This window comes from Lissotriton vulgaris, chromosome 5, assembly GCF_964263255.1.
Source record: "Lissotriton vulgaris chromosome 5, aLisVul1.2, whole genome shotgun sequence".
NCBI lineage: Eukaryota > Metazoa > Chordata > Amphibia > Caudata > Salamandridae > Lissotriton > Lissotriton vulgaris.
Genome location: NC_141693.1, coordinates 838,591,501 through 838,606,947, shown reverse-complemented (window position 1 = coordinate 838,606,947; position 15,447 = coordinate 838,591,501). Strand labels below are relative to the sequence as shown.

Genomic DNA, 15,447 nt, shown 5'->3' with positions numbered 1-15,447 from the left:
AAATCCCCCCCCCACGGCACCATAATCCACCGTCTCCCTGGTGGGAGAGTAGCGTGAGGAGACGGCGGCCATTGAGGAGGAGCGGTCGCGGGCGCCCCAGTGCGATGGTGAGAGCGGCTGCCTCCTAGACTTGCAGAGGCTGTATGCTGGTGACAGAGGGTTGCCTTAAGTAAAGAGAGCCCCGAAGGGAAGGCCCACGAAAAGAACCCTCTACATCTCCTATAACTGGGCTGGACGCACAGCAGGAGGACTGACGTACTTGCTTGGTGTATGGGGAGAACACGGGTGTAGCTGTGCATTCGCTCAATAGGCAGAAGAACACCTGTTGAATAATATCAAGGACAAGTGCTGCAGGCATTATTGCAGGATGGGGGGCAAAATTCACATGCCGATTTCCCCTTTGAGCTGCTAGTGCTCAGCATTACCACAGTGGGAGTCCCCAGGTTCACTTGAGTGTACATTGGACTACGTAGGATTGAGTGTGATGCAGACTGCCCCATCTTGCGTACACTTGACGCAACTGGAGGCTGAGCCTGGTCATTGTGCTGCGGGCGAGGAGCGAGTGGGCCCACATAATACATCTACCACCAGGCAGCGTTGGCGCGGCTTGGCCAGCAGGTGGCGGGGACAATAGGTGTCATGACCGCGGACGCCCTAGAAACTGCACGCTGCACTGGGTACAGGGATCTGTGAGGGAAGGGTCTGCGGCGGCCACATGAGAAGACAGGAGGAACAGCCTAGCGTCCGTAGAACCTGTGAGTAGCGGCATACGTCTACGACCGAACAAGGCCATTGGGACTGCGTTGGGGCGCTGACGCGATTGTCGGAAGTGTTTGGATTGTGGCTCTTAGTGGGGCCCTGGTCGGTCCCACGATTACCTGCTGTGAACTGTAATTACTGGAAGGTGGCGGAGTGCGGAGAGGCCTGCGTAAACCCCAGGGCCAAATAAAGTCCTCAGCGTAAGGACCCGAACGGCCTACGTATTGGCGAACAACAATACTACAGTATCCAGAGTAATACTCGTAGTAGTGCCCGATTTGGAACCTCCACGGAAATGGGTAAAGGTGATTTAAGTCAGACTTAGCTCGCCTTTGGTCAGCGGCGGGCCAAGACGCTTGACGCGGCAGAAACAGAGACGGGATCCATGCATCCAGAAGACAAAGCTGCTGATACTACGGATATAAAGTCGATCCTGCTAGCCATGGAGAAAGGCCTACAGACCAGTATAACTGCCTTAGGCTCCAAAATTGATGCCTTGACCTATAGGATGGATAGAATGGCTGAAAGGATAGATAAGCATGCTGAGCGGCTGGACATGTCTGAGAGGAGGCTCACGGAGGTGGAAGAGTCGCAGATGGAACTTGGAACGGACCATAAGAAGGTGGAAAAACTGATGCAAGTGCTGCTGGATAAAACCGAGGACTTGGAGGCACGTTCACGTCGGTGTAACCTCAGGATAACGAGCCTTCCAGAGACCACGAAGACAGGCAACATGGAGCGCTTCGTTGAAAAGCTGTTGGTCACCCTGCTAGGGAATGAATCCTTTTTACAGGTGTTCATCGTCGAAAGAGCACACCGCTCACTGGGCCCGCGTCTGCACCCGGGCGTGCTGCCTCGTCCTGTAATCGCCAAACTGCTCAACTACAGAGACTGGGATACTGCGCTGCGTCTAGCCCGGGAAAAGTCTCTGCAATACGAGGGCTCAAATATTATATCCGGATTTCACTGCCAGGGTACAGTAGGCCCGTAAGCACTGTGCTCCCTATAAGAAACAATTCAGAACAGGGGCTGGACTATGCAATGCTTTACCCCGCCAAACTGAGGGTCAACAGGCGGGGCCACTCCCACTTGCTCACAGACCCTCTGGCCCTGCAGCAGGCCCTGAAAAAATGGGCGAAGGAGCGACGCGGAGACGCCGTGAGCAGCGCACTGAGGTCGAGGCTGACAGTCATCTGGACGAGCAAGAATAGTGGCCCTAATGAAGCAGGTAATGTGAGGCGGTAAGGTGGAGGAGTGATCTTCTCCTGAGATGGCTATGCCTCAGACTTGGACCACAGACATTGTCATATTTGCTGAACAATCCTGCTGGGGTGGGGGCAGCGCACAGTGGTGGGTCACTAGATTCTGTTCGTACCCTACGAATATCTTGTACTAATTGTGCTTATGATCGTTCCGACTTATGCGATTCTATGAGAGGGCTCCCTCGCGGTGCCGTCCCTTCCTAGATGATGAGAATATGTTGCGTTCTACACTGTCCTTCATAGCTGGCTGGCTCTTGGGGTCGCTCCAGGTTCCTTGCTTATTGGTTGGTGTTTTATGGAACAACGGCGGAAGCCATACGAGGCTGCCGAGATATTGTGTGTTTAAGCATAAGTGAATGGTGGCATGGCCCCAGTGGACGATGCTCCCAATCGACGCTTTTGAGACGTCGAATTCAAGGGGTGGGAATATAGGTGGGTGGGGTGGATTTGGAGTCCAGTTTGGGGGGGGGTCTACTGTGGGTGGGGGTTGGGTCTGTTTGATGATTGTTTATTGACAGATGGTGGATTAAGAAGTTTGTTGTGGTTTCTTTGCTTATGCACATAGACTGTTCGGCCATTAAGACACTGCCTGTTGCTAGCGCTGTTCTTGTACCACTCTTACGTCTTCCACGCCGAAGCTGAATAACAGCGCTCCACAAACTTTACTCAGAGCCCTCATGTGGAATGTATGTGGCCTAAATGACCACCGAAAGCTCAGGAAGGTACTAAACTACACAGACAGCATGTAGACCTTACTCTGTTACAGGAGACGCATCTACCCCTCACAAGTAGAATGCTGCTTAGCAAGGGCTGGGCGGGTAACATAGCTACTGCGGGCTTTACGTCCCACGCCAGGGGTGTGCTGACTTGGGTCAACCCTAGGTCTAAGCTTACCCAGAGTTTGCTGGTTGCGGACCCAGAGGGACGCTTTGTGGTGTCCCGATGTGCGGGGATGGGACTAGACCTGTTGATACTCAATGTTTATGGCCCGAATTACAACTCCCCGGAGTTTTTTCACAAAGTGACAACTGTGGCACGCTCTTATCCTGCCGTGCGAATTTGGGGGTGGGGGTCTAAATTTAGTTCTGGCCCCAGCGCTGGATAGGTCTGCAGGCCCTCGGCTGCGGTGCAAGTGGTACAGCGGGCAATTACCACACTAGACCTGGAAGAAGTCTGGCGGTTTAGGCACAGTAACCAGGGAGGGTATACCCATTATTCTGCTTTCCATAATATTCATACCAGAATAGATTACTGGTTGGCCTCCTCCTCCATGATGGCCCAAATTAGCTCCTGCATGGTACTACCCAGGACGCTGTCTGATCACTCTCCTCTACCGCTGGTGCTGGAGCCGTCCAAGAAAAGGATCCCCCCATTCACCTGGTGCTTTCCACCCTACTCACTGTTAGACCCAGTGTTCAGAGGCGAACTAGCGGAGGAGATAGAAATCATCTTCGAGGCAAATGTTGACTCTGTGGACAGTTTCCTCACGGTATGGGAGACTCCAGCGTGCATATATCTATCAGACAGAGGCTGGCTACACTTTAAAAACAGTTGGCGTCCCTTGAGCGAAGACTGCTGGCCTCGCCCTGTGACACGGTTGCACGTACATATGGGGAAGGGGAGCGGCCGAGTTCTTTTCTAGCTAGACTACTCAAGGGGAATAGGGGGGGGGGGGGAAGTCCCTCATTTCGGAATTGCTGGCCTCGGACGGACAGACGGTGACTGGGGAGCTGGAAGTTGCAGACCAATTTCGGAGGTATTACTCTGATCTTTACTCCGCTATAGGGGGGATCTCACTGATGAGGCGACTGATTATTTGGAGCACATCGATCTGCCGCGACTGTCCAATGCCCACCGTGAATTCCTCATGCAACCCATAGAACGGGACGAAATAGTGGAAGCTCTTGCGAGCATGCGTTCAGGTGGCGCGCCGGGGACTGACAGCCTGACTGTTGCCTTTTACAAAGCCTTCCAAGACAAATTACTTCCATTTGGCGTCGCTTTTTGATGACATTTGTGTGGACGGCGCTATGCCGCCCTCTGAGAAAGGCTCTTATAGTTACCATACTAAAGCCAGGGAAGGATCCTAGCGAGTGCAGCTCATACAGGCCTCTCTCGTTGTTGAACATGGACACCAAGATATATGCTAAAGTGTTGGCGACTCGCCTCTCCCTCCTGGCCCATGAAGTAGTAGCGCCGGAGCAGGCAGGTTTCATACCCAGCAGAAACTTGACGTATAATATACGGACGGTATTGGGCACCATACAGCATGTTCGGCAGGACGCAAAGGCAATTGATGTCTTCCTGGACATGGAAAATGCCTTTGACTCCGTCGAATGGCCATTCATGACCCTGGTTCTACGGCGGTCTGGTGTAGGTGAGCAGTTTCTACAAATGATAGGGGCTCTATACCATAAGCCGACGGCGAGGCTTTGTCTGGAAGATATGGTTACCGACCCTATCCAGATCGGCAGAGGAACAAGACAGGGATGCCCCCTTTCTCCGCTACTCTATGCCCTAGTTGCTGAGCCACTGGCCTGCGCACTGCGGGAAAACCATGGACACGAGGGAGTCCGCTTTCCGTCTTATAAGATTGTCGTCTCGACATATGCGGATCCCACTTTACTGTATGTCCGTGACCCTGAGCATAACTTATCCTCCATGATTAGAGAGGTTGTTCACTTTGAGGCACTCTCTGGTCTGCAGGTTAATTGGTCGAAATCGGTCATATTCCCGCTCACCCTGGTAATGAGACAATTTGACATGGAGTTCCCCCTGTAGTGGTCTAGCGACCCAGTCAGGTACCTGGGAGTCCGGATCCACACTGACCATGAGACATTACTTTGTGAAAATTATGAGGTAACCTGCAATAGGCTGGAAGATGATATTGATGTTTGGTGCAGTCTCCCCCTTTCACTCATGGGGCGTATTGCTATCATGAAAATGGTAGTGCTCTCAAGATTCCTCTTCCTATTTAGTGCGATTCCGGTGGTGCTCTCGAAGGCTTTCTTTAAGACTTTGACACAACTAATGGTTAAGCTCGCCTGGGCGGGCAAACAGCCCAGAGTACGGTGGTCTCTTCTGACGCTTCCATAGAACATGGGCGGCCTCGCAGCCTCAGATCTGGAGCTATACTACAGAGCGGCACAGGCAGCACATCTTCACACTTGGATACATGGAGATGAGCACATTCCTCTTGTTCGGATGGAACGGCTTTTTGCAGACCCACTGCCAATACCGGCCACGATATGCCGGCCGCTAGACCGCAGGACTGGCATATTAGACTCCATTACAGCCACGAATCATGCTTGGTACTCTCTCCTGCAGGCACAGGGGGGAAGCTCTCATGTACTCTCCAGTCATGCCAATAGAATGGGCCCTCTGGCTTTCACCGCTTACAGAGCGAGGCATTATCCAAGTGTTGCATAGCCTGGACATCTTCACGATGGGAGACTTGTTCTTGGATGGCGCGGTTAGGAGGTGGGACCAGGTGGTGACTGACATCGCCCGTAGCTCACTGTTACTGAAGTTCCAGTATCAATGGATCCGCAGCGCGTTTCTGGAATTGTTGGGGTCGGATTTGGCGGAGCCTCCGGAGGTGCCGGAGCTTACCTATGTAATTAAGGCAGTCACCCCGCAAGCTCGTGACAGTGCTGTACAAGACTGCAATGACACATAGGGAGCACCAGTACATGAAGGCCAGGGCTGCCTGGCAACAAGACTTGCAGACCACAGTTGACGACGACATGTGGAAATATTGCTGCATGAAGAGGATTTAGCAAAATAGTAGACATAGGTTGATTCACTTTATATTTCTAGAGGGTCGATTATACCCCAGAGCGTTTGCATAGATATGGCCTCCGGCACTCGGCGGAATGTGAGCGTTGTCGCGTGCAAGTTGCAGATTTTTTACATCTGGCGTGGACATGTCCGGGGGTCAGTAAATATTGGATTAGAGTCTACACGGGATTGAATGAGATCCTAGGAACAGACTTGACCCCTGATCCGGCTCTGGCGCTATTGGGATACTCCAAGTCTTTGCCAGCGGTTGTTAGGCACCTTGTGGACATGGGAATGCTGATTGCCAGTCGCGTGCTTGCGTTGTGCTGGATGAGAGGGCCTCTGCCCACTGTGAAAAGATGGTCGCATGACATGTTGTACTGCTGCACCCAGTCGGAGCATTAGTGAGCTATTGCCGCCAACTAGTCGTCCAAAGAACTTCTGGGGTCTCTACCAAGCGCCTACAGCTGAGGGTGCTAGATGTAGTGGAGAACGAGGAGGCAGCTGGGGAGGGGGGGAGCATTTGGAGGAATGCAAACTACGGAAGTGGAATAGTTTGACTTGACAGAGCAGTCCCGGGTGCTAGCCGGATGGGAGTCTGTGCTTGGTGGATGTGATCGGGGTTGCCCTTGTCTGACACCTCAGAGCAATACCTGTTTGAGAGGGGGCGTGGAGCTGGCACTGGACCTCCCCACAGTATGTGGTTGGGCGTGAGATGCTGTGCTTTGACCATCGCGTTATTTGAGGCAGCAGAGCAGTCTAGATTTAGAAGCAGGTTGTGGCGGACGTTTTAGGTCAGACTGGAGATAGATGTGGATGGCGGGTGGGGGGATGGGGTGGGGTTTCTTTTGAGTTTTTTGGTTGTGTTCTGACCTTCTCGGGGATATGGATGGCTGGCGTTGTGGAACATGGCTTGAGACCTGAGCATACTATTGGGCACAGTAAGATTCAACTGGGGAGGTAGGATGGCCTTCTACTGTTCCCCTCCCTTCTGTTCTTGCTTATGTTTCACACTATGAAAATATTTTGCCGCCGGACCTCTGGGTTGTCTGCCTTATGGCAGTGTTGTACGAGATATGTTTATCCCTTCCTGACATTTTGAGTGCCCTGCCCCCGGGTTGTAGGCCATGTGCTGTGTACACCACGTGCTATAACCAATAAAGGTCTCTGAAACTTTTTTTTTAAAGTATCTCTGTATTCGCATACCTGGACGATTGGCTACTCAAAGCCTGCTTGCCACCCATGGTTTTGCATCAAATGCAGGTAACTGTCTCTGCCCTTCCATCGATGTGCCCCAATCTCAGCCTCTCAGCATCTCCTATGCAGGGGAGCATAACTGAACAAAATATCTGTATGAACGTTTCCTCCTCCACTGAGGTGCTATGACATTCAGGATCATTGTAATGTTTTGAGTAATTTGGATCCCAATCCTAATGGGTTTTTGTTTGCTTAGCCTGCTGGCTTCCTGCTTTCTCATAGCCACATAAGCACAATGGCACATGAAGGGTTTACAGTGGTGCCTCTGCAGAGAATGCTTCTAACATAGGGGAGATCTGTCTGACACCATTGTGATATTGCTGAACACTGAGGTGGACCTGGCATGGTGCTTAGTAGAGGAGCACCTGTTTCAAGGCATGGCCTTCTGCTCTCCAGTGACCAGGATTATGGTGCTGACTGCCTGCATCCAACCTCAGTTGGGGTGCCCATCTGAAGGAGCTAGAGATCAGAGGCTTCGATTGGAGACGCCTCTCAACCTTAGCTTGTGATTTTCCCCAGGTGTAGGACTGTATTCAACAACCTTTGTATAAATTCCCCTGTCCATTGATAGATTGTGTGGCTCAATGTCGAATCAGTCCCGCCCTGAAAGTGAATTCGGTGCCACCTCCTCGCTTGTCAGTTGATTTCTTTTCACACCTGCTGGTGCAGAACTTTATTTTATTCAAATCCTTTCTTTGCGGACATATTTTTCCCTCAAATCTTCTCATAGTGCAGGCAATATCACTACCTAAGACTACAGGGTTTAGACCGTGTTGGGACTGTCGCCAACAGATGTCGATGATGGACACCTGTCTTGGCTTCAAACATTACTGCGTTGTCTGTGCTGCACAAAGATAAATAAGGCCATCTCGACTGCCAGGTCAGACTTGCAGTCGCTAAATACCAGAAGTAAAAAAAAAGGGGGGGGGGGGGCTCACAAATCAAAATCTATGGTCCGACGGTCCCAGTTAAAATCACGGGAGCAGACACCCTCCTGTGACTGTTCTAATCGTGGTCATGGGGGTTCAGCATCTTGCCCTCTAGTCGAATATATAGGTGGTGAGCCAGCACAGGCCTGCACCCAGAGATCCAAACTTCCCATTGCAACATCCTCTTACACCCAGCCTTGTTTGAGGATCATGAAGCCCAATCCATTCCCTACCATCACCAAGACTGATTAAAAAAGGATGGAGACATTCATCAAATGAATGTTCTCTTTGGCTAGCTTCGCTTTCAGGTCAGTTAATACCACATGCTTCGTGGGTAAACAGTATGAGACAAAGTGGCAGACATTTGCCAGCGCCCTCAGACGACGTACATCAAACCTGGCAAAAGCTGATCTTAAATGGGCAAGATGCAGTGAAATGTATAAATCCGATCTGGGCAGAGCATTTGGTACCAGTGTGGTGCTCAAGTGTCATGCCTGGATTCACTCCACAGGTTTTTCATCTGACATCCAGCTGTTTTTCATGGACCTACCCTACGCTTCTAGGCGATTCATATGAAGGTGACTGTCCTTGAGGTTTACGGAAAATATGGCCATTGCCTGCTCTCTGAGCTTAGCTCTGCAGTTCCCCTGGCAGGAGCTCCACTTTTGAGGCTTCAGTAGTGGCTACCAGCAGAGGCAGGGACCATATGGTCAGAGACCATATGTTCTTTAGCAGCAACAGGCCTCCCTCTCCATTCAAGGTAGAGCTGTGGAACCAGGGGAAACCTGCTACCCAAACCCCCTCCTACAGCCACAGAAAAAGCTCCTTTAATGTAATTAGTCGCACGTAATCACCCGGTTGGAGACAGTCACAGTTTACTCCGTGGATAGAGGGGCCTCACGTCAAATCAGTGGGTACTCCAGATCGTGGAATACTGATACCCCCTACTCTCCTTTCCTATTGATTTTCCTTAAATGTGTAGAAGTCACACTTGACTCCTTCACAATGTCTCCCCTTCATTGGAGCCATCCTAGATATGGTGCATTTCTGAGCCTCTTTTCCTTCTCAACGAGTCCAAGGCATTCATGCTATGATCCTGATGTTTCAACCTTTGGTCTATGAGAGTGGCTCTGGGGCTTCTTGCCGTTCTTCATACTACTCGTGGACCATGCCAGGTGGCACATGGAGGCTCTGTAATGGGATTTGAAGTTTCAATGGATTCCACTCCAAGGGAACCCTACACATTTCATCCAGGTGTCGTTGGGCTGCAAAAGACCTGAAGTGGTGGCTGCTGGGCTGCAATTGGGCCAACTTCATATCTTTCTTCCCACCCCACTTGGGACTAAGAATCATGATTGCTACATCGTTGCTTGTTTGTGGTGTTCATCAGGGAGAGGTGGTGTTGAGGACAGTGATCTCCGCCGGAGACTCCCCTCTGTATCAACTTGCTAGTGTTGCAGGCAATTCACTTGTCACTGAAAGAATTTTTTCTAAGCTGACTTCTAACTCGCTAGTATATGGTACTAAGAGTAATAAGGGCCTATAAGAAGTGTCCTCCCAGGGCTGCAGTATTGTCTGTGACAAAGTACAAAAAGGCTCCCAGACAACTTCTACAGCCTGGAAGAGACAGTTTAAAACTGCTAGTTCGACTTTTCCATTAAAACCAATTGAAAAGGCCCCACTTCCCTAAACAATATTTGTTTCCCATAAGAAAGACCCATAAAACCCTTAGGCATAGGGCTGTATATTTTTACGGAGGACATCCAATTTTTACATGCTCTAACAGTGAAACTTCCAAACTGTTTTTACTCTGGAAAAGTTAGTAGCCTCACTGGCTAACAGAGTTGCTGACTGACTTCTGTCTGGCTAAAAGGTGAGCTTCAAGGACGAAGCCATCTTTGGTGGGCAAATGGCGATCCCACTCCTGAAAGGTTTCCCCTTTGTTTAGGTTGGAACAGAGGGGAGACTAGAGCTTAATCTGGTTTTCCCATGGGTGTGTAGCCCACAGGTAGTCACACGTCTAGGATGGGCAACTAATCTCACATTCAAGGAGTGAGTATATATTTCAACAAGGAGCCAAGAGGGAAAAGGGGGTGAGAACAGGGCAGCCCGCCACTCAAACAATGTCAATAACAAGAACCCTGTACCCCAGACGTCGAATAACACTGTTACTTGGCGCTAATAATTAATCACCTGGAGAAAACACAACTGTCAACTTCTAGATAACATCCCCTCTTATGTAGTAAGGTATGCTAAATTTTTTCATATCCGACAACAAATCTTTCTATAGATAATTCCCAATAGTTTTCAACCAGTCAGTCACACAGACATAAACGATGTCTGCTCCACTGAGACAGTACACTGAGACAGTACACCAAACAACACTTACTCCCTGTGAAAAAAGTGTGATGAAACAGAATGACACCTCACGGGCGCACACCCTCGGGGCCAACGGCAGATGTTACCAACCTAGGACCCCTTTCTCATCATTGGTAGTCATTCTGATTCAAAAAAGAAAAAGGAGTGTCCAAAACAAGCAACTTAGCATGTGAAAAATAACTAGAAACCGCTCCTTAGAGTGACAGAACAAGTGATTAAAATCACCAGGCACACCTGTGACACAAATGTTGTTCTTAAATTAGTTGTGTTCTGATGAAATAAAAAGGTTGGTAGCTTAGTTTTGCATACCAATACCTACAGCCAACATGTTTCTCTGCCTTCACACCTTCTGGCAGATTAGTCAGGGCTCACAACTTAGTCACTGCACCAATGTTGGACACCATAACTCTGGGACCTCATCCAGCCATGTCATCTCATACCGGCTGGTAGGGCAAAAAAAAGGCTCTGTATGTAAGCCCGTTTCAATAATTGAAACGCTCCTCCTGGCGATTGTTGCATCAATCATACAGGGTTTGGAACGGCGTGGTAACTCGTCCCAGGAACCTGGGACGAGTTTTTAATTAATAATTAATTTTTCACATGCTAAGTTGCTTGTTTTGGGCACTCCTTTTTCCTTCTTTTTTGAATCAGAATGACTACCAATGATGAGAAAGGGGTCCTAGGTTGGTAACATCTGCCGTTGGCCCCGAGGGTGTGCGCCCGTGAGGTGTCGTCCTGTGAAAAAAGTGTGATGAAACGGAGTAAGTGTGGTTTGGTGTACTGTCTCAGTGGAGCAGACATTGTTTGTCTCTGTGTGACTGTCTGGTTGAAAACTATTATCGATAGAAAGATTTGTTGTCTTATATGACTCGTTTAGCATACCTTACTACATAAGAGGGGATGCTTATCTGGAAGTTGACAGTTGTGTTTTCTCCAGGTGATTAATTATTAGCGCCAAGTAACAGTGTTATCCGACGACCGGGGTACAGGGTTCTTGTTATTGACATCTTGGGAGTGAGCACAATAGAGCACTCTGGGGTTGCTAGATGCCACCCAAAGCCTAAAATTGTCACAGAATGATGAGGGATCCTGGTAGCCCGTTGTCTAGTAACTGTTTTGTCTCCATTTGGCACGTTCTGGGCATAAATATAGCACCTTGACCCTCCGATCACACCATAACTGGAGAAAGGACCAAAAGAGGACTGCCTTTTGGACCCCTGGATTGGACAAGAGGTTACACCCTGCTGCACCTGCCTCACTTTGGGCTAGCAAAAAGGACTGTGCCTCCTTGCTCAAGGGAAAGTCGTTCTCGAGCCCCAGATCAAAAAAGTGACTCCAAGGGACTTTTGACTGACCCCCTAGAATTAGCACGAGGGCCATCAAATTTGAAAAAGCCCCTTCTAGAAAGGCAGTAGCCACCTTCCGGGATATGCTTCCAAACACCGTTGGGTACCACGAGAGACAGACTTCGATGGCCAAAAGTTGCACCGGAGTCCGCTGGACATCTGAGTCCGGGTTGGTCACCCCCCAAGGGACACAAGTCTCCACCAAAGAATACCACTGGGCTCGCTGTGTACAGAGTCTAGTAGCCCAGCAGCAGCTGACCTTATGCTGGCTAAGAGGACTTGGGAGGACCCCGACCTCTGTTGCTAAAGTCACCACACCTAATCTGTGGACGGATTGAGGAATGACCGCAAGGACTAGCCCCCCCCCCCAATAAACAGCTTAGCACCCAGAGCATTTTCATCCCCAGCACCCAGATCACTCCATTATGGCGGTTTTCATATCAAGTGTAGACTGGCATTGAGACTCATTTGATGGTCCGGTAACGGTCCAGATACTCCTCAGTGGCCTCCCTAATCTTCTCTTTGCCGCGTTTGGTTGCCCTACTCAAGCCAGATTAGTCTAACACAATGGTTTTAAATGTTTTCAAAAGTTACTCAATTTTACTGTTATCATTGCTTGTTTGCGCTTTGCGCTAAAAAGCAGAGATTTGTTTTACTTTAAAATCTATATCTCCTTAACCCTTCGGTTGAATTTGCTCACCTTGGTGTCGAAAAATTCATAAAATATCCTCTATTTTTAATAATTGGTTGCAGATTTCTTTCGTGTTTTGTGACTTAAGTTGCTTGGTGCTAATAAATACTTTACACTAGTACCTTTGTTTAAGCCTTGCTGCTCGACGCCACCGCTATGCTGCATTTAGCTAAAGGTTTCACAAGCTAGCCTGTTTGAACCCAAGATAATTTTGCGAGTGTATAAGACTGTAAGGTGACACAACCATACTTTATAATACACCACAAACCTCACACCCACCACTTGGGAGGTACTGCTTTGGCATCTGTTCACAAGTTGTGGAAGCTGCAGTTACAAGTAGCCATTAGAAGAACAAGTTACTTGACTTTTGTAACTCCATTTCTGGTAGAGGATATGTCTGATCGCAGATCAGATTCATCACTGAACCACCCTCTTTCCCATTCTGTGGAATGGGCTAATCTACCCATACTAATGAGATTCCATTCTAGAGATCTGTACACTGGTGCAGTCTGATTCCTGAAGTTAGTGTGTCCAACAGTGTGGAAAAAGAATTGATAAACTATATCTGCACCACCTCTGCATGCAGATGTCAGTGTACCCGACTTTACATCCAAGTAAGAATAAAGCCCGCACAGAGCCTAAGGATATCAACACCTGGCATGCGAGTGTTGCTATGAACATTTCTTAGATCAAGTCTGGTGTCAGGGAAATTAACAAGGTGAGGAAGCTGCAGTTAGTCTGTACCGCAGAAAAGGCATTTTCAAAGGTGAGAAACTTGATTTTTGGCACTACCATGCAGACTGGTGCTGGGCATGTAATTGTGTTACTCTGTGTCATCGTTGGTGCCATTGATGCTGCTGGCATGTGAGTGGAGGCTGGATGCTATCTCTACAATCCCTTGCTGCTTCACCCACAGCTCAGTAGTTTCCCAAGACTACCCTCTTCTTGCCATACTCCCCTATACTTCATGGCAGTACCTGTATAGTTGACCTGGCCCTGAATTACCGCTACATGTGGGATCCACCCACCTGGAATTCACAATATTGGCTTTATTTCATTGCCTAGATCCTCCACACTCTAAGCTTAGTGCCAGAGCTTTGTAAGTTCCTGCTTTGAACTTCTTATGGTAGCAAGGTGTACCCAGCCCTATTTTATTTTACTTAAGCTGCCAGGATTTGTGTGGCCTGGCAATGTCAATTCCAGGACTACCAAGAAGCTTCTTCGGTAATACAAATCCACTAAATTCTGTAAAGATAATTAAAATAAAGATTCCCAAGTGGATCCGCAGTCTTAACACTTCACAACACTATTAACCATTTTAATTTAGTCCCAAGTGTTCTGCACTGGATGTCAGATTTTCCATTTCCCTGTGCCATTTTAAACCCACCTTGATTATTTGCCCCACTTGGTGTTTTTCTGTTTCCTCTTACAGTTCCTGACTTTGAATAGGTTTTGGAAAAGGTACTCCTCAAACTGAGTGCTGCAGTCAAATATGAAATCCTTATATCCTCCAGTTTAATTTGTGCAGGTTTTACTAAATAAAATGTGTCCAATCCTTGCAAATGCTCTGTTGGTTACCTAGTTATTCTGGTTATCCTTCCTTATATTGGTGCATTTATTTTTCAATCAATTGTCATTCTAAACTGAACGATGTCACTGTCCTGCAGTGCTATACACATTCAGAATGCAATTAAGCTTGAACTGCTTTGGGGGAGCCAACATATTTTTTGCAGTATTCTGGTACATATTTGCGAAAACCTCCAACTTATCACTATTAAAACCAGTGTCCTGGCTTGATTCAAAAGGTAAGGATTGAAACCTAAAACTGCATTTTGGAATCTATGGGAAAGAAGCATTTTATAGTTAGCCTCTTATACAGGACTTGTTGTTTTGTCTGAATGTGGCATTTAATGCCAGAAAGTGTCAATGCAAAAAAATGTCTAAAGTAATTGAATTGTTAGTGAAATGAAATTTTATGTTGTGGGTTTTAATGTACATAACTCTTATTTATAATTTCAGGCCAGATGAAGACTGTTATACCACCTAAGGAAACTGGAGTATTCAAGGTCATTGAAAGTAATAACTAGTATGACCTCTGAATAAAAGGTGCCTGCAGACCAAAAAACAGGTTTTGTTGCACTTTGATGCAACCTGCTTCTGGTGATGCCCAAGGTTGACGTTCATAAGATAAACTATCGGACTTGTGTTTTTAGGTTCTTTATTATAAAAGAAAACATTCTACATTGATAAAGCAGGACCATGAGAATGAATATATTCTGACTGTGGCTTTACGTACTTTACTCACATGGAACTGTCCACTAAATTTTACAGTTTTAGATTCCCTACACTGGAAAATGCACCAATGTATATTTTATATGTAGGGCTTTGTATTTTCATACCAACATTGCACTTGTCTAACATTTAGTTAGGAATTTTAAGTACTTAAAGTGTAAAGCCTTCCTGTGGAAGAATTACTAAAGCTATTGTAATATTTGTATCGTTGTATTAAAGTTATAATTACGGTTTGTTGAAAAATGGTTTGCTCATGTTTAAATAAATATAAATGCTGAGTTACAATGGTTTGTCCCTCATCTGCCTGGTTTGTAAATTTAGCGTACAAAAAGTCAACCAGTGTAGGAAATTAATTAAAGCATTACATCCATTACTTTATGCTGTTTTGTCTGAAAAACCAAGCCTTCTTTTAATAACACATTTTTGTTTTTTTTAATGCTCAACCACATTACAATTGAGTGACAAAATGATAACTAAATTCAAACTTCGAGTAAAACTCATTATTCCTATCCCAGTCGACCTCCCAATGCAAACCACATTGACCAATGCACTACTCCAATTTGGTACACATCCCAAGAGTGGTAGTGTCCATTAAAATAATATTAGCACAGCAAACTGTTATAGAAAGCCCATAAAACAGAAAAATGGTGAAAGAACCACATTAAAGGGGAAACGCATATTTTACAGCATGAATCTTTTTCCGGATTCACATGCTGTGAATTTTATTTTACCATCTAGTTGTTGGATCCCGC

At 47.5% G+C, this 15,447-nt stretch overlaps 1 protein-coding gene across 1 annotated transcript in view; it reads left to right on the top strand.

The window, feature by feature from the left end:
* Window positions 1-14,980, top strand: part of HELLS (helicase, lymphoid specific) — a 591,428-nt gene extending 576,448 nt beyond the window's left edge. Inside the window, exon 22 of the mRNA XM_086922383.1 lies at window positions 14,423-14,980. Coding sequence (XP_086778509.1) covers window positions 14,423-14,490 — 68 coding nt within the window. The 3' untranslated portion in view covers window positions 14,491-14,980. The remainder of the gene's footprint in view (window positions 1-14,422) is intronic.
* Window positions 14,981-15,447: the final 467 nt, after the last annotated feature.